This window comes from Meriones unguiculatus, chromosome 12, assembly GCF_030254825.1.
Source record: "Meriones unguiculatus strain TT.TT164.6M chromosome 12, Bangor_MerUng_6.1, whole genome shotgun sequence".
Lineage (NCBI taxonomy): Eukaryota > Metazoa > Chordata > Mammalia > Rodentia > Muridae > Meriones > Meriones unguiculatus.
The window spans coordinates 14,758,313-14,783,916 of NC_083360.1; the positions used below are offsets into that span (position 1 = coordinate 14,758,313).

The window sequence follows — 25,604 nt, forward strand, 5'->3', positions numbered from 1 at the left end:
AGTAATTCAATTTCCCTATTAATCTAGACACTATCTTCTTGCTATGCATTTACTGAGCACTTACTGAATAGGAGGTATGTAATTCAAAGTTCCAAAATGTTTTTCTGGTCAGATTTCACCTTCCAAAATGATAAACACAGTGTTTATGTCCACTGCTTCTGTCTACACATGCTCATTCCTTTTCATAACTTCCATTTTCTTCTGTAAATGGCTTTCCTCCTCCCTCTCAAGGCTTATAATAAGTATTGTCTTCGGAATCAAAGTGTGTCTCAAGTTGCATCTTGCCAACTGTCTTGTACAATAATCACCTAATTGTGACAAGGCTGCAGGTAAGCAAGAGGCCCACGAGGCAGCTATGCTGCCAACTGTTGATGGTTCTATTTGTGACACTGCTCATTTCCTTCCACACAATGTCAGGTGCACCACTGAAAACTTAATGTAGGACACGGTTAACCAGTGATGCACACAATGAGAGGTCTGTGAAAGTTTGACAGAAACAACACATCGGTCATTGTGGAATGATAGAGCACCGCAGGCAATGGTAGAATTGTAAAACAGAAGGCCATGGAAGTGAAGCCCACAGGACCAGTGAGAACAACCCCAAGTAACACTCTGAACCGGCATCATGAACCCAGAAGCTTGTTTAACACTTACAGGTGCTGATGTATTCTGAGGAATGTCTCTCTTTGGACACTAGAAATTTTGTTAAGCTTCTATGCAAGATAGCTACCACATGGCTGTCCATTATTCCCCATTCTCTCCATGAGCATACAGTGGCCAAGAGAACACCTCCTAAAAGAGTTTGACAGAGGCAGTCCTTGTCAAACAAAGTTGAGATCTCCCTCCTCGCTCCAAAGCAGGCTTGTTTACTCCCACTGAAATACCAGAGTGTTATGGTCACTTTGGATATCTAGAATCAAGAGGCAATATATACAAGTATGGGGCTGGAGAGCTTACCAGGGGTTAAGAGCAATAGGGGTCAATTCCCAGCCCCCACATGCTTGCTCACAATGGCCTGTAACTTTAGTCCCAGGATATCCGATGCCCTCTTCTGGCCTCTGTGAGCATTGCAAACAGGCTACATCACAAACACCACAGGAAGCATTGTGTGAAAAACAGTGTGCAATCATCTAAATTTTACTTAGAATGAAGAAGTTCTTGCATGGAAAAAGGTAATGTGAAATCTACAATAAAATAAAGATGTTTAATATTAATTTAAAAATTACTGCAAACAGGTGCACACATACACATGCACGCAAAACACTCATACCTATAAAATTAATTAATTAATTAATAAGACTGATGAATAAACCAAGGATTATGCATGGAGAGGAACCTAGACACCTTGCTCAGATGTAGTCCATGGGCAGCTCAGTCTCCATAAGGGTTTCTAGTAAGGGGAGCAAGGGCAGTCTCTGGCATGAACTTGGTTACCTGCTCACTGATCATCAATCTCTGGCAAGGAGGCCTCAGTAGGCCACAGAGAAAGAGGATCCAGACCTGATAGGCTAGGATCAGATAGTAGGGGAGGAGGAGCTCCCCTCCCAGTGGACTAGGGGAGGGACATAGTGGGGGAAGAGAGAAGGAGGGTGGGACAGGCAGGAGATGAGCGAGGGGGCTACATCTGGGATACAACATTAATATATTATAATAAATAATAATAAAGTATCAAAATAAATAAATTAATAATTATTATAATATAACATAGACAGGTATTTATGACACCTTTCATTTATACCTGGGACTGTCTGGGAAATCTCTCCTCAATTCCTGTTGCCTTTCATGGTCCTTTTTATTACTATTATTATTTAACTTTTTATGATTTATTCACTTTATATCCAATTGTAGCTCCCTCCCTCATCTCCTCTTCTCTCATTCCCACCCTTTCTCCCCCTCCTCCTCTATCCCCATCCCTTAGTCCTCAGTAAAGGAGAGACTTTCTTCTTTACCATCTGACCCTAGCCTATCAAGTCTCATCAGGAATGGCTGGATCCTCTTCCTCTGGGTCATAGCAAGACCGCCCAGACAGGGGGAATTGAAAAAGTTCATGTCATAAAAAGGCCCTGCTCCCCTTACTAAGGAACCCACAAGGAGACTGAGCTGCCCTTGGGCTACATCTCAGCAGGGGATTTAGGTCCTCTCCATGCAAGGTCCTTGGCTGGTGCATCAGGCTCTGCAAGCCCCTCTCATTATTAAAGATAATTATTAAAAATTACTGTAGAATCTTTCCTTATTTCCCTCAATTTTCTGAATTTTTGTTTAGTTACTCTTCCTATTAGGAAGCTAGGATTTCATCAAATACACGAATTTCACCTGTTTTCCTTGAAGGTCCTTTTTACAGCTGCAAAAGTAAAACTGAGCTTCTGTGGGCTGCTACATAACAAAAATCTACAGCGTGGTTTCTGGGAGAAACACTAAGTCGGTGTGCAGTCATCTAAATTTCCCTTAGAATGAAGAAGTACTTTTATGGGAAAACTACAATAAAATGAAGATGTTTAATAGTAACTTTAAAATGTGCTGGATCTGGGCTGGTGAAAGACTTTAATTACCATATCAGAGCAAATGAAACTAGATTAAAAGCCTCAATGAAAGCCAAAGTTCAAAGTTTTTGTGTGTGTATATGTATAGATGCTTCATGTGAATCTGAACATTTGTAGGTACTACTGAAGTATCACTTGGTCAAAGTACATGTTCCTAAGATTGTTTAAAAATCCGACAGGCATAGACTTTTAAAGTATCCCACTGACTCCCATTTGTGCTGAAAAACACTGAAACACAAGCTATACATCTTTCCCAGAGTGATGAACAACCTAGCTAAAGTGTAAGGCACAGGGCTGAGGAGGTGACTCAGTCAGCAAAGTGCTTTCTGCACAAGCATGAAGACCTGTGTTCAATCTCCAGCACCCACACAAGAAGCTAGGTATGGTGGCACGCAGGTGTGGTGGTGCCTGCTTGTAATCCTCATGCTGGGGACAATACAGCAACTGGAGTCCTGAGGCTCACAGACCATCCAATCAAGAGGAACCAGTGATCCCTGAGTCCCTGTGGCAGACACTGTCTCAAAACATAAGCTAGACAACTGAGCAAGGATAGCCAAGGCTGGCCTCTGCAAATACACACAAACGCATGCCTGCAGACACACACAAGCATACATACACACTCACACACAGGCACACATACATACATATTCACTCACACAACAACAAAAGTATATAAAATACACATGTCAAAAGAGGAGAGCATTTAATAGTTTAAAGATTTCAGCGCATTTGTAGATACAAACTGTCCTTTTGCTTTTGTGACTGCAGATAGCAGCTAAGCAGACAGCAGTTACTTTTGCCCCAGTTCCCAGATAAAGGTGATTCAGAAGGCCAAAACCACAACTTCCACAAAGCACAGCCATAGAACACAACTCAGCCCCATGTTTCTTCTCAAATATGGCAGAGTTCCGCTGCCGACATAGCTGCTCCCGCACATTTCACAAGCCTAAGGGAGGGCAAAACCTACACCTGTCACTGAGCAAAAGCACAGTAAAGAAGCAGAGGGAGGTATCAGGCCATGTATCAGATCAGTCTTTCTGCCTGAGTGCTTGTGTGCTCTATCCACGTAAGACACACACACTGAGAATTATTCTGCTCATAATTTTTGAAGTTAAGGAAAGGAAACTGCCACTAGATCCCGCAAGTAATGCCAGTAGGGGGCGCATGTGAGAAGAGCATGCGAGCAGACCACGGGAAAGATCCGCATGCTCCCATGGTCCCCTAGAGTCAAGAAGGTAAGCACCTCAACAGATGCAGGAGCAGGAACTAGAGAGAAGGTCTGATCATAAACAGCACCTGCTGCTTTTACAGAGGACCCAGGCTCAGATCCCAGCACCTACCCTGCGGCTCACCAACATCTGTAAGTACAGCCCCACGGGACCTGATGCCCTCTTCCAGCCTTGGACAGTATACGAACATGGTGCACTTACATATATGCAAAGACTCCGACACATGAATAAAAATATTTAAAAAAAAAAAAAAGCATGATGGAAAACAGAGCACGTATGCACATTGGAATATTACACTTCAAAAATAAAAGGGCAATCCTATGATTTGTGAGAATAAGAACCTGAGGACATTCACTGAGCTCTGCCAGGCACAGAAAGACAACCTTCAGATGCTATCACTGACAAGTGCAGACCTACACAACTGATCTAATGAAAGGAGAAACACAACTAGTTTCTGGAAACCAGGCAGTGAGAGAGCTTAGGAAAATGTCAGTCAAAGGTAAAAATGTCAGCGACAGGAAGGGACACCTGTTATGCAGTGCGGTGACTCTGTTCAATAACAGTGTGTGGCATTCCTGAAGACTAAGAAGGTAGATTTAAGTGTTCTCATCACGAAAAGATCTTCCATGCTCATGGATCGGTAGGATTAACCTAGTGAAAATGGCCATCCTGCTAAAGGCAATCTACAGATTCAATGAAATTCCCATCAAAATACCAGCACAATTCTTTACAGACCTTGAAAGAACAATTCTCAGTTTCCTATGGAAAAACAAACAAACAAACAAACAAAAACCAGAATTGCAAAAACAATCCTGTACAACAACAAATCTTTGGGCGGTACCTCCATCCCTGATCTCAAACTGTACTACAGAGCAATAGTAATAAAACTGCATGGTGCTGGCATAGAAACAGAATGGTGGATCAATGGAATCGAATAGAAGACCCAGAAATAAACCCATACACCTATGCACACTTAATTTTTGACAAAGAAACCAAAACCCTGCAAAGGATAAAAGACAGCACCTTCAACAACTGGTGCTAAATGGATATCTATATGTAGAAAAATGCAAATAGATCCATATTTATCACCCTGCACAAAACTAAAGTCTAGGTGTAGCAAAGACCTCAGCATAAAACCAGACACACTACACCTGTTAGAAGAAAAGGTGGGGAAGAGCCTTAGACTCATTGGCACAGGAGACAACTTCCTGAACAGAACACCAACAGCACAGGCTCTAAGATCAACAATAAATAAATGGGACCTCATGAAACTGAAAAGCTTCTGTAAAGCAAGGACACTGCCATCAGAACAAAACAACAGCCTACAGATTAGAAAAGGATCTTCACCAATCCTATATCTGACAGAGGTCTAATATCCAGAATATATAAAGAACTAAAGAATTTTAAAAACAACAAACCAAGTAATCCAATTAAAAAATGGGGTACAGAGCTAAACAGAGAATTCTCAATAGAGGAATATTGAATGGCAGAGAAACACTTAAAGAAATGCTCAATATCCTCAGTCATCAAGGAAATGCAAACGAAATGGACTCTGAGATTTTACCTTAAACTCATCAGAATGGCTAAGATCAAAAACTCAAGTGGCAACACATGCTGGAGAGGATGTGGAGAAAGGGGAACCCTCCTCCATTGCTGGTGGGAATGTAAACTTGTACAACCACTTTGGTGGTTCAGTATGGTGCTTTCTCAGACAATTAGGAATAGTGCTACATCAAGACCCAGCTATAGCACTCCTAGGCATATATTCAAAAGATGCTCAAGTACACAACAAGGACATTTGCTCAAACATGTTTGTAGCAACTTTATTTGTAATAGCCAGAAGCTGGAGACAACCCAGATGCTCCTCAGTTGAGGAACGGGTACAGAAATCATGGTGCATCTACACAATGGAATATTACTCAGCAATTAAAAACAAGGAAATCATGAAAGTTGCAGGCAAATGGTGGGAACTAGAAAAGATCATCCTGAGTGAGGTATCTCAGAAGCAGAAAGACACACATGGTATATACTTACTCATAAGTGAATATTAGAAATATAGTATAGGATAATTATACTAAAATCTATACACCTGAAGCTAAGCAAGGAGAACCCTGGGTAAGATGCTCAATCCTCATTCAGGAAGGCAAACAGGATAGACATTGGAAGAGGGAGAAAACAGGGAATAGGACAGAAGCCTACCACAGAAGGCCTCTGAAACACTCTACCCAGCAGTGTATCAAAGCAGAAGCTGAGACTCATAGCCAAACTTTGGGCAGAGTGCAGGCAATCTTATAAAAGGAAAGAGAGGTAGAAAGACCTGGAGGGGACAGGAGCTCCACAAGAAGAGCAACAGAATCAAGATATCTGGGCAGAGGGGTCTTTTGTGAGACTGATACTCCAATCGAGGACCATGCATGGATATAACCTAGAACCCCTGTACAGATGTAGTCCATGGCAGTGCAGTGTCCAAGTCAGTTCCCCAGTAATAGAAACAGGGGCTGTCTCTGACATGAACTCATGGGCTGGCTCTTTGATCACCTTCACCTGAGGGCAGAGCAGCCTTGCCAGCCCACAAAGGAAGACAGTTAAGCCAGTCTTGAAGAAATCTGATGGACTAGGATCAGATGGAAGGGGAGGAGGACCTCCCCTATCATTGGACTGGGCGAGGGGCATAGGAGAAGAGGGAGGGAGTGTGGGGGTGGGAAGGGATGAGAAGGGGCTACAGCTGAGATAGAAAGTGAATAAAATGTAATTAATAAAAAATATATAAAATTTTAAAAAGTCTTCTCATCACAAAATATGGTAAATGTGTAAGATAATGCATTCACTAATTAACTTAGTTGAGCCATTCCTGGAAGTACACATATTTTGAAACATGTTACAATCAATAAATACATACAACCTCTATGTCCATTTTTTTAAAATTTGACAAAATTCCTAGCTATATATTAGCACTCAAGAGAAAATTCTATTCACCATGTGGCTCTCTGTTTCTCTTCTGACCTGGCACCTCTTTAGCAGGAGCCACCCAAGGAGACCAAAAGCAGGTTTGCCAACATTACCAAGGCAATCTCACATGTCACCAGCATGCCCCACAAAGCCATGAAAACATATCTCACATGAGCCCTCTATACACCAAGAGATGGACTATCTCATGGGGCTAAAGTGACATCATTCTAGTTTAAGAAGCAATAAAACAAAAGCTGCTCTCTGGGAATCTACATCAGGCCCTGGAGTCTCTATTCTGAGCTGACAATGGATTTTTAATTGGTTGGTGCTTCTGAAAGGTCAATGCATTAACTTTGGAGATCTTTCCTTAATCCTTAGGACGTTCATGCACATTTAGAAAAACCCAGGTGCTTAACACGTTTTGCCCAGTTAAATGGGCCTCTGTGATCTGAAATTGGCATAGGCAGGTGGCTGCCAGGTCTGTGCTACTTTGGGAAATGGATGTATTTCTCCTCCATGAGTTCTCAGTGGGAAGGGGAAGAGGACGGGGGAGGGAGAATACTGACAGACAACAGCAGGGGTACTCTGTGCTCAGCATCTTGTCTTGGTGGTATAGCCAACTGCAAGATTTATAACCTTCTTGTTACTATGTATCAGCTTCAACACTTTCCGTGAAGTCTTCAATAACTTCAATGACATCTTGCTGAGGGGTTTTGTCATTAAAAGCCTAAAGCTGGTCATTAACAAACCTTCTCTGCAATCATCCACCGCTGTGCTAGCTCAGGCATGGATCTAACTGGAAAGTTGGGCTGCCCTGGAAACTTTCTAGAAGAATGGATTTTTATTGTGCAGAGTATATTTCTTTAGGGGAAGAAGTCCAATCATTTCATCATTTATTTCTCATTATCTATGGACTAACCCTTCCCTCAAATTCAACAAACATGTGCAGTACACTGCTATATAATAGGCACACTGCTTGGGGCTAAATACATAATTAGGGAAAACATAGCTCGGCCTTCAGAGCATTCATGCCCAACGACCCACCCCCCCCAAAAAAAATTAGCCATCATTAGCACAACCTTTTGTAATATGAAGAGAACCAATGCAGGCGTTATAAGCATGATCTTGTTCATTTGTCACTGTCTCTTAGAAGATGCACATTCTTAATAACTTCATCTTTCTGATTAAATGAGTAAAGTTCTGCCTGCTTGGGAAGTCAACCAGCCTAGGTGTCCATCAGCAGTAGACTAGATAAAGAAAGTGTAACAGATACACAGTGGAACTTTATTTGGAAAAAAAAAGAAGACAGTTGCAGGAAAATAGACGGTATTGGGGATCATTATGCAAACGATATAAGCCAGACTCATAAGGACAAGTAATATATTTTAGCTTATACTCAGATCCTAGATGTAGGCCATGAAGGTAGAAAGGAGACTTTGTGAGGGGATTAAGAAGTTTAGAGGAAGATGGAATGGGGGAATGAGAGAGAGTAATGGCTTATCTGTGACGTGAAAGTAGAAGGGAGAACAATTTGGGAGGACGGGAACCAGCAGGAAGAGTAGGAGGACAGTGGGGGATAGGCATGCGCTATAACAAAGCATAATGATACCCATGTACAAAGAGGGTGAGCTAGGCATGATGGCACTGATCTATCACTCCAGCACCCCGGGATGAAGGCAGCAGGATTAGAAATCCAAATCCAGCCTTGGCTGTATGAGACCCTGTTTCAAAAAGTAAATAAATAAAAAGTAAAAAAAAATAATAATAATAACTCAGAAGATAGGAGAAAGAAAAAGAGAAGGCGATGGTAGGAGAGGAGGAAAAGGAGAAATCATATGGAATTCTATTACTCTTTTAATTAAACAAACTAATTTTTAATTAGGGATGCTTATTTAAAAAAAAAAACTTCCTCATAGTTAATAAGGTCCTAATTGGAAAAAACATCTCAAAACCAGGTTTTGCATAACTTCACACAGGTTTACATGAGATACATAATCACACAAGAATAAGACATTTAAAAAAAAATATGGAAAGGACCTGCAATTGCAGACTGAACAGGACAACCAAGCTGCATGCAGACAGAAGTTAAGCAAATATGAAGAAGAACAGGAGTCAGGGCTAAAACCACTTTCATGAGAATGAGGCTGTGCTGGACTCTCGCCCCCAGGAGTGCCTCCCCTGGCCTCCCTCTTCCTCATATCCATTCACAGCACTGGGAATGGGAGGTTTCCATCCATGAGCACTTTGTGCAGAGAATTTTGAGACAGTCGGGTAGCTCTGAGCACCCAGCACTGATGCTACGCTGGCCATACAGACCCATTTGTTGTGTAAAACACGTGCACTTGAGCATGGCTGAACTCCAAACATGCAAAAATCCACGAATAACTTTTCTTGTCAACAATTTTGTTTTTCAGCTAATTATGTGCCCCCGTCAGAAGGAAATGATTAGAGGAGATTTGCCCTTCTACCTACTTCAGGAAGGTAATAAACAAATGGTCAATGCTTCAAATAGTTATAAAACATGCAGGTATGAAAGACTCTTCTGCTACAATGAAAGGAGGGGAAAGAGCTGGAAATAATGAGTTCTCAAATGCTGTTTTTTTTTGTTTATTTTATTATTTTATGTGCATTAGAATAAAGGTGTCATATCCCTTGGAATTGGTGTTACAGACATTTGTAAGCTGCCATGTGAATGCTGGGAATTGAAATCAGAACCTCTGGAAGTGCAGACAGTGCTCTCAACCACTGAGCCATCTCTCCAGCCCCAAATGCTGTTTCTTATTTTAAATTTATTTTACTATTTTTGTTGGGGGTTGGAAGTCAGAGGATAAATTGTTGGAGTGAGTTCTCTCCTACCATGTGATTTTGAGAGTTTGAACTTGGGCTTAGCTACAGGTACATATGGGGCCATCCCATGGGCCCATAATTTCTTATGATTTTTTTTAGTTTTGAGATTATAATATAAATCAATTCCCACTTCTCTTTCCTCCCACTAATCCCTCCCATATACTCTCCTTTGTTTTGTTTTTGTTTTCAAATCCATGGCCTCTTTTTTCCATTAATGGTTAAGTATATATATATATATATATATATATATATATATATATATATATACACAGATATATATATACAGATATATATACATATACATCTATGTGTATATAGATAAATACATAGATACATATATGTGCGTGTGTGTGTGTACATATTGTACTTACATATTCTTAAATGTGTAAGTATACCCTGCTCAGTCTATATAAGGTTACCTGTATGTATGTTTTCAGCGCTGATCATTTGATAATGGATTTTCAGTTGATGTACTAGTCTCTGGAGAAGGCTATTTATTTCTATTCTCAGTACTTATTAGTTGAATGTGGCTCTTTGTATAGGGTTGAAGCCTTGTGATCTTTCTCTCATCGGCTTTTGGCATGTCTGTTGCTGTTGTCTTTGTTCAGCTCATGTTTATGCAGTCATGTAGGTAAGACTTTAAATAGCAAGGAAAATAACCTTTGCTAAGAATATTTTAAGGATGCACATTTTGTAACAATAATTAACACCGGTTACAGACCTCCACTGTGCCTGACAATTGCTTAGAGAGGTTTATGCTGTAAATTATTAGATAGAAACTTTGAAACAACTCCGCCACTGAAACCATTATCTACACACTAACCCCAAAACAAATCAGAGACCTCCATCCTAAGATACTTGTCCAAGGCCCCACACTGAGGATTTCCAGAGCTGAAATGTAATCCTAGGTTTGACAAGTGTGGGATTCAGCGTTACTCTTGCCTGTATTTGTGTTGATTGAAATATGGCCTATCTAAGGATGTTTCAATAGAATTAAACAATAAAATAATAATTAATGTTCTTTCTTAGTCTCTCTCTTTCCTCTCTCTCTCCTCATTTCCTCCTTCTCTTTTTCCTCCATCCCCAAAATGAACCAGAAACATTAGCTTACACTTAATGCTCTAAAAATTGCTGTAGGATTTTGCTGGGGAGCTCTGTAAATACTGCCGATAGATATCATCCACCCAACTATAGTGTCATTGTGTACCTGTCCATATGCATGACGTTACGGTGGGGAGGGGCGCTGTTGAGAGGAGCCACAATGTCATGACCCATCTGACGCCTTGGGCTCTTAGTGGGCTCTCACCTTCAGGGCTTCCAGCAAATGGATTCCTTGAACTGTTATTATTTTTAATAGCTCGCAAGATGCTTCTTACTAGGAAATTTCTTGCTAACCAAGATCATCATCAGCACTGCCTCCAAGGAGTCTCAGAGAAGCTATGAGTAGCTCCAGCTCAACTCTTCTGGTGAAAGGCCAGATATGTGGGCCTCAGATTTTTCCAACATTGCAGAGCCAGTTGATCCTTTCAGAGACACACAGGACTGCAGCAGAGGACCTAGGTAAACCTTGAAGAGCAAACTTAAGGAGCAGGCTTTGTGCTAGGGGAACAGAATTCACCATGCCTCAGAAAATCCTCAGCTCACAGATCATAGATAATACAAAAAATATTAAATAATAATATTAATAACATTCTGTCATGACACAGAAAAAGATGCTTGCTTTTGGATAGCTTTTTGGTGTGAGCAAGTAGTTTGGACTCCTTTCAAGTCAGTTTCCTTGCCTGTATGAAGGGAATAATTAGACAAATCACTGTTTGGGATTTAAGTGACATAATGGTGTCAATAAAACTCTTTTTCTTCTAATCAAAATGGAGTTAAGAAGAAAGTGCTTAATAACAACTTTTATAGAGGTACAATTAAAGTCTCTCAAGGAAATGAATGCAGCCAGATTTCATGAAAAACTAAAATAAAAGGCTCAGGCACCATTAAAGAGCTCCCCCAGCTCGTGGTTCAGCTTCTCTTTCCATGCAGAATCTCCCTCCTTATTGTTTCTACGGTCATAGGCAGAATGAAGTCACAAATGGCCCAGAAAGCTGCTTCCCTACTCTCTTCAATCTAAGAAACAAACTGATCCGTTCAACTTCAAACTCAGTTCAGAACATGTGACTTCATCCCATTAGTTGTTGACGGGTGCAGTATTCTCTCCAGTTTTCCAGGCTGCCCTTGTGCTAAGCATGCAAAAGGGGACTATGACCAGCTCAGAGAAAAAAGGGTACTTGTTATCAAACAATAATTCCACACAAAACAAATTACTAACGTCTAATACAGAAACATAAAAATAAATGTTTCACCAATATCCATCCCAAAATAAATATATTCACGTTGGGATATTTGTATAGAATAAATACATACTAATACAGATATTGTGTCAATATGTACATTTCTGAACATTTTAAGGGTTCATATCTTTTTTAAGGCCAAAGAAAGATGGTATTTGTGTGTCTCTCATAGTGGTACATGCTCATGGAGGCAGGGATATCAGGAGTTCAAGGCCAGCTTTTACTGGCAGTGACTTTAAAACCAGTCTGGGATACATGAGACCTTGTCCCATAAAGACAACAAATCAGAATGCAAAATCAGTGTTATGTATTACCTATCATAAAAAATGCAGAGCATGTTGTAAAATGAGGAAGATAACACATGCTAAGAATAAATGATGTTTTAAATATATAATACAGTCACTACTTAACTTACCATGGGGTTATGTCTCTGTAAACCCACTGTTAAGCTAAAACTGTATCTACCACCTCTAGCTTGCATGTTGTCAGTTGTGCAACACTGAGGCAGTAACATTCTAACCTAAGACATCCCAAGAAAGTCTAAACAATGAAATAGGTGGTCTTGGTTAAGCCTCTGCTTTGAGAGAGAGACTCACTGAGAGATATCATTCTCAGTTGCTATCTGGTATCATAACAGAACATGGTGCCATGGAGTGCCATCCCAGGAAACAATCAAACTCCAACATTCCAGGTTCCCTGTCTACTGAGCAAATATCATTCTCTCCAATATAGTGTATAAAAATCCTAAAGTTGAGGTAGTCTCATTTGGGTATATTCTGTTCATTCTTGATCCAATAAGACAATAGAAGGGCAATGTGCTGCAGAATCGGAGTTTGCTTGTCAGCCTGTCTTTCTCCTGTCCCTTAGAAGCCCAAATTAACACAAAATTTCTGTTCTCACATTCCTTTACAACCCACATCACTAAATGACTACATTTATGGGTCTACCACTGACTTTTTAGCATGAGAAATCTCAGAGATTGTATCAAGCACTTAAAATCATTTCAGAAACCAACAAAGATGCATTTCTATAATTAGCAATAAATAGAATACCAAACTGAAAATGAAAAAGTTTAATTCTTATTTTGTATCTTTTCCCAAAGATGGGTAGACTAATTTTTATTATTCCTATAATTATTATTACTAACTTATTCATTTTACATTCCAATCATAGACCTCTCCCTTCCTCCTCCCCTCTACCCCCATCCCCTAGTCCTCAAAAAAGAGGGAGCTGTCCTCCCTTACCAACTGACCCCAGACTATCAAGTCTCTTCAGGACTGCCTGCATCCTCTTCCTCTGTGGCCTCACCCAGGGAAAGTGATCAAAGAACAGGCAACAGAGTTCATGTCAGAAACAGTCCCTAGTCACCTTACTAGGTGACCTACATAGAGACTAAGCTGCCTATCAGCTACATATGAGCAAGGGGTGTGGGTCCTCTCCATGCATGGTTTTTGGTTGGTGGATCAGTCTCCACAGGCACTCTTGGGTCCAGATTTGTTGTCTCTGTTGTTTTTCTTGTTGAGCTACATCCTCTCCAGGTCCTCCTATCCACCTACTTTTCCATAAGACTCCCTGCACTCTATCCAAAGTTTGGCAGTGAGTCTCAGTATCTGCTTCGATCCTCTGCTCAACTATGCTCATAGCAGCTATATTCATAATAGCCAGAATCTGGAAACCACCTAGATATCCCTCAACCTAAGAAAGGATGAAGGAATTGTGGTACATCTACACAATAGAAAACTATTCAGCTATTTAAAACAAGGACATCCCAGACCACAGAAAAAGACAGTGCAGCCACTCCTGATGAGACCTGATAGACTAGGGTCAGAGGGAAAGGGAGGAGGATGTCCCTTATCAGTGGACTGGGAGAGGGACATGGGTGGGGAAGAGGGAGAGTAGGATTGGGAGGGGAGGAGAGAGGGAGGTACAGGGAGGATACAAAGTGAATACACTGTAATTAATAAAAATAAAAATAATTAAAAAATAAGGATATCATGAAATTTGCAGGCAAATGGATGGATCTGGAAAAATCATCCTGAGTAACCAGACACAGAAAGACGAGCATGGTATATACTCACTTATAAGCAGATATTAGCCATACAATACAGGATAACCATATTATAATAAGAAGGACCCTAAAGAAGATGCTTAATTCTCATTCAGAAGGGCACATAGAATAGACAACAGATGTGGTTGAAGAGAGAAAATAGAAAGGAAGCTGCCCATAGATGTCCTCTGAATTTTTTTTATTTCCTTTTAATTTATATATTCATTTTATATCCTGACCATAGTGCCCTCCCTCCTCTCCTCCTGATCTCACTCTCCCACTCTCTTGCCCCTCTCTCCCCTTCTCTTCTCCTCATAAAAAGGGAGCTCTCTCAACAAATGCACCTATCAAAGAGCATACATGGATTGGACCTAGGCCCCCTATACATATGTCACCAATAGGGAGTTTGATCTTCATGAGGGTTCCCTAGTAAACTGAGTGAGTACTGTCTATGACATGGACTCCATTGCCTGCTTTCCAATCATTTCTCTCTAACAGGGCTGCTTTGCCAGGTCTCAGTAGATGAGGATGAACATATACAAATATGAAACAAGTCACTCAGGCTTCCTGTATCCATCTGTGATGGATAATCTTCATTGATTTCTTCAGATTCATCAAGGCAACTGAGGCACACCTCTGGGTATACCTGTAAGGGAAATATTCATTAAGAGAGAAGACCCTGACATGAACTCAGTGGCTGGATCTTTGGCCACCACCCCCTGATGGGGGAGCAGCCTTGCCAGGCCACAGAGGAGGACATTGCAGCCAGTCCTGATGAGACCCGATAAGCAAGGGTCAGATGGAAGGGGAGAAGGACCTCCCCTATCAGGGGACTTAGAGAGGGGCATGGGAGGAGTGAGGGAGAGAGAGAGGGTGGGATTGGGAGGAAATGAGGGAGGGGGCTACAGCTAGTATACAAAGCGAATAAAATGTAATTGATGTAAAAAAATTTTAAACATTTTTTTAAAATAGAAGAAAAAAAAAGAGAGAAGACCCAACGTTAATGGGGGGGGACTACCCCACATGCTGGGGCTGTGGTGGGATAATGCCTGGGAAGAAAGCAGAAAGTCAAAGCGCAACATCATCCCCCTTCTCTCTTCACCAACACAACTCTCTGCACCAACAGAAGCCCATGATGTCAGGCTCAATAGCACAAGGTTAAACAAGCATGCAGTGAAGCCTGTGAAACTCTAAGCTAAACTATAAGTTAAGATTCACTCTCTTTTTTCAAGTTCTTTTTTCCAGTATTTTTGTGAGAGCAATGTGAGCGTAACTGATAAATCACCCACAAATGTATTTGATAACCTACATCTCCTACAGGATGAAACCTCGGATCATCATCAGGTTACCAATATTCCGTACTCAGTCACAGAGATGAGTAGAGATGACTACAGAGGAACCTCAGAGAAACAGAGATTTCCCTTTATTTTCAGAAGTGAATTCTCACTCAAAAAAAAAAAAAAAACATTTTAAATGTTATTTTTTGATGATCAAGTATACAACAAGGACATTTGCTCAACCATGTTTGTAGCAGCTTTATTTGTAATAGCCAGAAGCTGGAAACAAACCAAATGTCCCACAGTTAAGGAATGGATACAGTAATTGTGGCATATCTACACAATGGAATATTACTCAGCAATAAAAAATAAAATAAAAAAATAAATAACCAAGGAAATCATGAAATATGAAGGCAAATGGTGGGAACTGGAAAAGATCATCCTGAGTTAGGTATCCCAGAAATAGAAAGACACACAGGGGATATACTCACTCATAAGTGGATATTAGATATATAATATAGGATAAACATACTAAAATATATACACCTAAAGAAACTAATCAAGAAGGAGGACTCTGGCTAAGATGCTCAATCCCCATTCAGAAAGGCAAAGAGGATAAACATCAGAAGAGATAGAAAACAGGAAATAGGACAGGAGCTTGCCACAGAGGGCCTCTACAAGGCTCTTACCCTGCAGGGTATCAAGGCAGATGCTGAGACCCATAGTCAAACTTTGGGCAGAGTGCAGGGAATCTTATGAAAGAAGAGGGAGATAGTAAGACCTGGAGAGGACAGGAGCTCCAAAAGGAAAGCAACAGAACCAAAAATCTGGGCACAGGGGTCTTTTCTGAGATTGATACCCCAACCAAGGACCATTCATGGAGATAACATAGAACCCCTGCACAGATGATAGCCCATGGCAGTTCAATGTCCAAGTTTGTTCCATAGTTATGGGAACAGGGACTGTCTCTGACATGAACTGATTGGCCTGCTCTTTGATCACCTCCCCCTGAGGGGGAAGCAGCATTACCAGGCCACAGAGGAAGACAATGCAGCCACCCCTGATGAGACCTGATAGACTAGGATCAGAAAGAAGGAGAGGAAGACCTCCCCTATCACTGGACTTGGGGCTGGGTATGGGTGGAGAACAAAGAGGGAGGGCAGGCTTGGGAGGGGAGGAGAGAGGGAGTTACAGGGGGATAATAAACTGTAATTAATAAAAATAAAGATACAAAATACAAAAAAAATTCTTTTGCTTTGGTTAGATTGTAGGAATCTGATTGCTGTCTGCCAAGAAGCTTCAGGCATCAGAGAGGGATCACTCAATGAATGTCAGGTTCTAGAAATATATTCCTTTGCATCACATTCTAGAATTCCTTTTGGGTATTTCCTGAGCAATGTTGTAAAGAATAACTCCTGGACTTTTCAATAGAATGATAATAAGTAAATATGGCTGTTAAAATTGAAAAAAAAAATAAGTTGCAGTCTCATTCTGTGTTAGATTGTCCAGCTGTGACTCCTTTATAGGAATAATGAAACTGAAGCAATGACAATATTCTAAACAACATTATTTTAAGAAAATCTGAAGGAGGCAAGAGAAGGTGGCAGACTAATTAATAATTCATGTTATCAATTAATAATTATGACTCATCATTTATTATCAAATATTATAATAATTAACTTGGAAGACTTGGCATCATCATTATCATCATCTTGTGAAGGCTGTTCACATATCTCTGTTTCTAACCAGGCTGCTTAGTCATAGCTCAAATGCTAGATTGAGATCCTTGTAAATCCTGTCAACTCATTTCTGATAGTTAGGATATCAAAATATGCAAATGAGTATGCTATAGCTGAGCAGTGTTGACGTTTTATGACATTTAATGATTTTCCCACTGTTCTATTCTTGTTACCTTCACCTACAATTCAGGAAATACTGAAGACAGTTGCTTTTTTGTTGATTCAATTTCAGCAGAGTGGAAGCTGAGCCTAATCCTCAGCTTCCTCTGTTCTAAATACCTGCTCTCCCCTCTCCTAATTACAAGGCTTTACACTCATTTACATGAATTTCAGCTTTCAAAAATCAATGGTCTTTGTGGAATGCAAATAAGCACGTGGGAAAATTATATTAAGTTTGCACAATTGATCTTTCATCATTTCAAACGGTACCTTTAAATAGTTCCTGAAATGTCTGTCTGAAATACTCCCAACGTTGAGTGTCATCAAGAGATGGGGGGTCACCCTGGGGAAACCCATTCTCGGTGATGTAAATTACAGGGTTATTATATGTATCCTAGGACAAGAGAGCAGAAGTTTCATTCCAAACAGATGTTAAAAAAAATGATAGCTCATAAAATCAGGTGCATTACCCTCTATCTTCTGGAAGCTACAACCCCAAAACTAGTTTTCATCAAATTGCACTGACCCTATTAACTTAATTTTCCACACACTGACCTTTTATGACTAACAATGGAAAAGCAAAACTGTGCAAATGTCCATGAAGACAATCAAATGACTCTTCACATAATGAGAAGACAGAAATATCTTTCTTCCCATCAGCATCTGCTGATTGTCGCTGCTCCTTAACCCCACGGTCCTGCTCACAGGTACATTTTTTTATCTACCACAGGAGGGGTCCAGAAAACTGGTACCTTGAAAATGTAATTTCAGCTACCAGCATAGGGGAGACTCAGAAAACCTTCCATTCCCTTCCCTTTAAATGCCTTTTCTAAGCACGGCTGTGGCACTGGCTTGAAAAATATGCCCACACTGCTCATATTGCCACAGCAGATCTTCCAACACATTTCGATATAGAAGCCAAGCTAGTTAACTTTAACTAACTCAAATCTTAGTCTCTTCTTCCCAGCCAGGAACTAGATACACCTAAAATCATCCCTTTTGGTATCCATACACATGAAAACATGTGATTGCCTAGTGTCCTTCTGTACTTAGCTACACATAGACAGAAACAAATTATTCATTTACCTTAATGTACGTCAGTAGTTTTCTTATTCCCCATGGCACCACGTAGATCCAACCTACATTTTTCCAAGATGGATTGGGAAAAAATTCAATCTCCACATCCTGAAGGAAGCTGAGTTCTCTCTTCTTATTCTCCTGGTGCCTGACTAAGCGAGTTGTATAATATTGAACAGCAAAGAAATCAGCAGTGCCTTTGATCATTTTCTTCTCTTCTTCTGTGAATTCTGGAAGCCTTGATGATGAATAGCCTTGCTTTTTACTCATGGAGGCAACCTGGGACTTGACAACTTCAGGATAATCACCATCAATAAATATAGGTTTAGCAAAAAAATCAAACTGGAAATTGATGGCCCTCTTTGTTGCTTCCTGGTCAAGCTCTGAGTTGGGATCTGCTGGTTCTAACCAGCAACAAAATAATGATAGGGACACTAAACACTTCTGTTCTTTTCGGAATAAAGAATCATAGCTGTGCCAAGATCTGGCATGAGCCTTAATCAAATTATGAGCTGCTTGATATCCCCCAACCCCAAAGTGAGGCATGCCAGGAGCAAAGATTCCCATGTCATAGGCCAAAAGAGCAAGAATATTTGGCTCGTTTATGGTGAGCCACCGTTTCACACGGTCTCCAAAGGTCCTGAAGCAAAACTGAGCATATTTGTCAAAGGTTTCAACAATTGCTTCTGACAACCAACCTCCTAGGTCTTCTAAAGCCTGAGGCAAATCGAAATGATATATGGCCACTATCGGTGTCACTCCATTCCCTAACAAATCGTCTATGATCTTGTTGTAATAGTCGATTCCTGGAAGAAAAAAAAAATGTAAGAAACAAGAGGTTATTTTTATTTGACTGGTATCGGGAGGAGCCTTATTGAAAGCAAGATGATTACTTATTCAAGTTTATCGATGAAAAGTTGGGCAGAATCGTGGAAAACACCAGAGAGGACAGGATAATCGGGAAGTGATGGTGAGATGGGGTGGCAGGAGGAGAAGTTAACTACTCCAAAACAGATACATTTCAGGAAGTTGCTGTCACCTAATATTATCCTGTTTTTGTACTTTTTGAAATCAACTCAATAAGGTCACAAGCTCTATGTGAGGTGGAAAGTGCAATTTGCCCCTCAGTTTCCAAATCCTGGAATCCTATCAGAAGTTCAGTGAATAATAAAGATCTGTTCAATTAACAGAACTCAGCATTAAAAAGTAAATAAAGAAAGCAACTCAGATGGCTACCGCAGTTCTTTGTCAGGCCTAATCATCTTATATAAGTCTACGGAAAGAAATCCACTGAGTACACACAAAAGTTTACTATCAAAGACATGCCAATGGTCCCAAATACTTAGAACTATATGATCCAAGTGCGTTGAGGTCAGTCTCAGTAACATGGTGATAGCCTTTTTCAGTAACCTGAAAGGTTCTACAGGCATCCCAGAATGTGGATAATAGATGCCATGAGTCCTCACAGAGTATGCCTCTCTGGTTGGAGTTCCTGCTACAATTTTGACCGTGTACAGGAATATCAAGTAAGCCCATCCTCTCAGCCCATTCTTCCAGGAGGGGATGAACTACGGAGTGCCGGCAGAACTGCTGCAGAATTCCAAAGAAGGCTGTTAAGTTGAAGAGGCTCTGCCTCAGAGACCAAGGCCAGGAATACATTGTCACTGGTCTCATACAATGACTCATACCTCGTAAGTGACTCTTTATGAAAAGAGTGGTTGGTGGTAGAACTACACCCGGGTTTATGTTTAAAGAATTAAGGAAACTGGTGCTTGGAGGAGAAAAGCTTTCCCAATTAGGAGGTTCCTAGGAAAATGCTGCAAAATAGTATTCAGAATTGCACTGAAAACATCCTGACAAGGAAGATTCCTTTCTTTTCTAACATAGTGAATACAGAAACAGAGTTCTGTGCTGTTTCACCCATTCAGTCATCTCCTTGCTCATTACTTACGTGCATATTAATAGAAAAATAATCATTTGTTGGGCATAAAAACCGGTAAGCAAGACCCTTTTCCTTGGGAAATTTACTAAGAACTATACAAATAATGCAGATGCACTTATAAACAAGGGAAGATGGACTACATAGTACAAATAATGTTTAGCATTTTATTTTAAAATAAGATAAGTATAAATTTATGGCACCTGCAAGCATCCTCTAAAAGCAATATACCATGATGGATACAATATTGAACTATGGTACCATCCTATATAAAGTCTATGGCTACTCTGTCACCTACTAGTTCCACGGTTTTGGGATACTCTGGATCTCCCTAAATTATTTTCACTCATCTGTAAAATGTGGATAACACTAGAAATCTACTTAAGTCAATTAGTATGTGAGAGATTAATCAGTTGATTCACTGAACATGATAAAAACATTTCTTAACACATAGTAAGGGCTCAGTACAGGCCTGTGTGATTCTACTAATTAATATTATTGTTATTGTTAGATGAATAAAAAGAATCATTATAAGGTAATAAAAACAGAGTGTTCCTTAAAGAGTAAAAGAAAAAATGCCCAGAACAGCCAAGGAGATACAGACATGAAACCCATCCAAAGAAAACATGGAGTTTGCTTGGTTTGCTATGGGGAGGAAGTAAACCACCATCACTTGAACTTGGCATGTACTAAAAGACAGTCGGGAAACAGGAAAAGAAAAAGCAGAGGCTTCAGGCAGGCTCTAAATGGAGTTGCTCATGCAGGTAGCTGGAAGGGAACTGAGCAGACATGATTATCTCGTGTGATTGGTTTGAGGAGCATATTTCCCTTTCTCTGACTGACCTGAGTTGGATGCAAACCTAGGATCGGAACAAAAACTACAAAGAGTGGAAGTTGTTCAAGTGCTCTGCCAATTCTGGGCAGGCGGCTTCAGAGGACTTGTGGTTTAGCTGTCTGGGCTTCTACTGTGGGTCAGGGTTTTATTTTCATAAACACTGTCTAGCCAATGTTTACATAGTCACTGTCTTAAAAGAGGTGCTCCTTCTGGGAACTGAAAGTTCAGTGTGTAGAGGTTTTGAACCTCGTGAGAAGAAGAGAGAATTGAGAGAAGAATGTGGAGTACACAGAAACCATGTTATGTACCAGGGTTTTGTTGATCTGTCTGAGTATTTTTAACCATGGCTCACTCATTTCAAAGGAGGAAAATAACATGAGTCATGTATAAGAATTTCATGTCTCGAATTTTTCCTGTGCTGCAAATCTGTCTAAACAATTGTCAAGGTATATTTTAGGTAATTGGACTGGAGAATTCAATACTACGATGGAGCAGCTGAGAGTGGCCATTGTCACAGTAAATTCTACCGGAGTGGACGCAGGACTAGCCACAGGATTATCAACATCGATTGCTGCAGCCATGAATCATCTGAAGGAATGGGCGGGCATGGGAGTGTTAGCAGGCCTTCTGGTGTTGGTCTCCTTGGTTTGCCTGTGGTATATATGCAAGATTAGAGTCTCACAACAGTGTGATGCAGCCATGATCATTCAGGCCTTTACAGCCATTGAAGCAGGACATTTTCCCCAAGCATGGTTGGATACCATAAAAAGCTAAAATGATACGCTCAGGATGCGAGGCTAAGCACTGCACTCAGGGTCAGTCGCTTTCGACCCAGAGAAGAGCATGTCTGATTGCATGCGGGTTGATGCCCCAGGTCCCGCCTCTGAAAAAAAGGTATCGGACGGGTCTGATGCTCTTTGGGTGGATGACACCTAAATGAACATCTGTACAAAGTCCCAATTTATTTCTAATATCAGAGATCAGACCTCTACTCTTGCCTGATGCGTCTAAAACAAAAAGGGGGAACTGTAGAGAGCTGCGGAATGCTATGCCTTAAAGATGGAGCTGGTTTCCGCCTTCCACCTTCCCGATGGTGAGTGCTCTCTGCCACGAACAACTCCACATTTGGCTAAGGCCGAGGATCTGGCTTGCTTACATGTATGTGGACCTATCTGCATTGCCCCCGTGGCACGCCTGGGTTGGCTACCCAGAGGCTATTTAAGCTGTGGGCTGGCTTTCCCCGGGGTCCGAGGATTGTTCAATGTTCCTGAATAAACTGCATTAAAAAAAAAAAAAAAAAAAAAAAAAAAAAAAAAAAAGATGTTCCATATAAATGAAAAAAAAAAGAATTTCATGTCTTGGGAACACATATGCTTATAACTATAGCAGAATAACTCCTTCTTTTCCCAAAGATGCCTATGAGATAAATGACTATGATCTACTACAGAGGCAAAGTAGACTATACAGATGCAATTGAGGTAAAGACTAAAGACCCAAGCAGAGGGAGGAGGGAGGGTGGGATTGGGAGGGGAGGAGGGAGGGGCTTATGGGGGGATGCAGAATGAATAAAGTGTAATTGATGAAAAATTTTAAAAAAAAGGGAAAAAATAATTTAAGAACCTTAAATGACTTTCAAAATTGGAGGAAAACATGGAGTTAGTCAATTGGCATGGAGCACGTCTCGCCCCTGGGGGCAATGGTCTCCTGAACCTACTCAGACCTCGGACACCACCACTGCTAGTTCTAGAACTGACGCAGGATGTTCCAACGAGGGGTTAAGGCTTCTCATAATATTTCCTATAAGCCCACACCTGTTTGTCTATATCCCCCATTTTTATTTATTATTAGCCAGATAGAGCCAAGTAATTGTGGTAATGATACTTGCTTTTTTGCCCAATGCTGGAATGCTAGTAAATTTAGGTATGCCCTGGTTACTTGCATGCCTCACTGGGTGCCTGTGCCCATTGATGCCCCTCACACTATGACTCTCTTCAGACAGAAAAGGGATCTTGGAACTACAGCCACCATTGTTACTACCATCTCATTGGCGGCTGTTGGAGCTACCGCCAGGGCATTAGCCATGAGTCATACTGGGCAGACTGCTCAGACCCTGAATAATCATTTAGCCAATGTAGCTCATGCCTTAGTTGTACATAAAGGAATTAATGCTCAACTAAAAGGAAGCTTGATGGTGTTCAATCAGAGGATTGACCTCTTGCAGGAGCAAATTGATACCCTATGGCAAATCGCTCAACCTGGCTGTCAATGAAAGTATGCTGGACTTTGTGTCACTAGCATACAACATGAGAATTTTCCCTGTGCTGCAAATCTGTCTAAACAATTGTCGAGCTATATTTTAGGTAATTGGACTGGAGAATTCGATACTATGATGGAGCAGCTGAGAGTGGCCATTGTCACAGTAAATTCTACCAGAGTGGAAGCAGGACTAGCCACAGGATTATCAACATCGATTGCTGCAGCCATGAATCATCTGAAGGAATGGGCGGGCATGGGAGCGTTAGCAGGCCTTCTGGTGTTGGTCTCCTTGGTTTGCCTGTGGTATATATGCAAGATTAGAGTCTCACAACAGAGTAATGCAGCCATGATCATTCAGGCCTTTACAGCCATTGAAGCAGGACATTCTCCCCAAGCATGGTTGGATACCATAAAAAGCTAAAATGATACGCTCAGGATGCGAGGCTAAGCACTGCACTCAGGGTCAGCCGCTTTCGACCCAGAGAAGAGCATGTCTGATTGCATGCGGGTTGATGCCCCAGGTCCCGCCTCTGAAAAAAAGGTATCGGACGGGTCTGATGCTCTTTGGGTGGATGACACCTAAATGAACATCTGTACAAAGTCCCAATTTATTTCTAATATCAGAGATCAGACCTCTACTCTTGCCTGATGCGTCTAAAACAAAAAGGGGGAACTGTAGAGAGCTGCGGAATGCTATGCCTTAAAGATGGAGCTGGTTTCCGCCTTCCACCTTCCCGATGGTGAGTGCTCTCTGTCAGGAACAATTCCACATTTGGCTAAGGCTGAGGATCTGGCTTGCTTCCATGTATGTGGACCTATCTGCATTGCCCACGTGGCACACCTGGGTTGGCTACCCAGAGGCTATTTAAGCTGTGGGCTGGCTTTCCCCAGGGTCTGAGAATTGTTCAAGGTTCCTGAATTGAAAAAAAAAAAAAAAAAAAAGAAGGTTTCTCTAATTGGATTATTAGATTTGTTGCTGTTTGACTTCTTGAGTTCTTTATATACACTGGATATTAGCCCTCTGTCAGATAAAGAGTTGGTGAAGATTCTTTCCCAATCTGTAGGGAGTCATTTGTTTTGATGACAGTGTCCTTTGCTTTACAGAAGCTTTTCAGTTTCACGAGGTCCCATTTATTGATTGTTGCTCTTAGAGCCTGTGCTGTTGGTGTTCTGTTCAGGAAGTTGTCTCCTGTGCCAATGATTTCAAGGCTCTTTCGCACTTTTTCTTCTAACCTATGTAATGTGTCTGGTTTTATGTTGAGGTCGTTGATCCACTTGGACTTTAGTTTTGTGCAGGGTGATAAGTATGGATCTATTTGCATTTTTCTACATGTAGACATCCAGTTGGACCAGCACCATTTGTTGAATATGCTGTCTTTTTCCATTGAATGGTTTTGGCATCTTTGTAAAAAATCAGGTGACCATAAGTGTGTGGGTTTTTGGGGTACAGAGCTAAACAGAGAATTCTCTGTAGAGGAATATCGAATGGCAGAGAAACACTTAAAGAAATGTTCAACATCCTTAGTCATCAAGGAAATGCAAATCAAATCAACCCTGAGATTTCACCTTACACCCATCAGAATGGCTAAGATGAATAACTCTTAGCCATGCTGAAGAGAATGTGGAGAAAGGGGAACCATACTCCACTTCTTGTAGGAATGTAAACTTATACAACCACTTTGGAAATCAATCTGGCACTTTCTCAGACAATTAGGAATAGTGCTACCTCAAGATCCAGCTACACCACTCCTAGGCATATATCCAAAAGAAGCTCAGGTATACAACAAGGACATTTGCTCAACCATGTTTGTAGCTTCTTTATTTGTAATAGCCAGAAGTTAGAAACAGCCCAGATGCCACTCAGTTGAGGAATGGATACAGAAATTGTGGTACATCTACACAATGGAATATTACTCAGTGATAGAAAGAAAGAAAGAAAGAAATCATGAAATTTGTAGGCAAATGGGGGGAACTGGAAAAGATAAACCTCCTGAGTGAGGTATCCCAGAAGCAGAAAGTCACACATGGTATATACTCACTTGTAAGTGGATATTAGACATATAATATAGGATAAACATACTGAAATCTGTACACCTAAGGAAGCTAATCGAGAAGGAGGAATCTTGCTAAGATACTCAATCTCCATTCGGAAGGCAAAGAGGATGGACATCGGAGGAGGGAGAAAACAGAGAACAGGACAGGAGCCTACCACAGAGGGCCTCTGAAAGGCTCTACCCTGCAGGGTATCGAGGCAGATGTTGAGACTCATAGCCAAACTTTGGGGCAGAGTATAGGGAATCTTATGAAAGAAGGGGGAGATAGTAAGATCTAGAGGGGACAGGAGCTCCACAAGGACAGTGACAGATCCTAA

General features: G+C 41.0%; 1 protein-coding gene across 9 annotated transcripts in view; it reads right to left on the reverse strand.

The window, feature by feature from the left end:
• LOC110555025 (cytosolic beta-glucosidase) overlaps window positions 1-25,604 on the reverse strand; it is a 127,427-nt gene that overhangs the window by 56,935 nt on the left and 44,888 nt on the right. For 7 of the 9 annotated variants that reach the window (XM_060365327.1, XM_060365324.1, XM_060365323.1 and 4 more), the window contains 2 exons: window positions 18,213-19,009; window positions 17,397-17,520 (listed from right to left, as the gene is read on the reverse strand). In XM_060365327.1, the coding sequence (XP_060221310.1) occupies window positions 17,397-17,520; window positions 18,213-19,009 (921 nt within the window). Of the gene's footprint in view, window positions 1-12,961; window positions 14,598-17,396; window positions 17,521-18,212; window positions 19,010-25,604 lie in introns of those variants that run through there. The other 2 variants (XM_060365332.1, XM_060365326.1) reach the window with 2 other exon arrangements.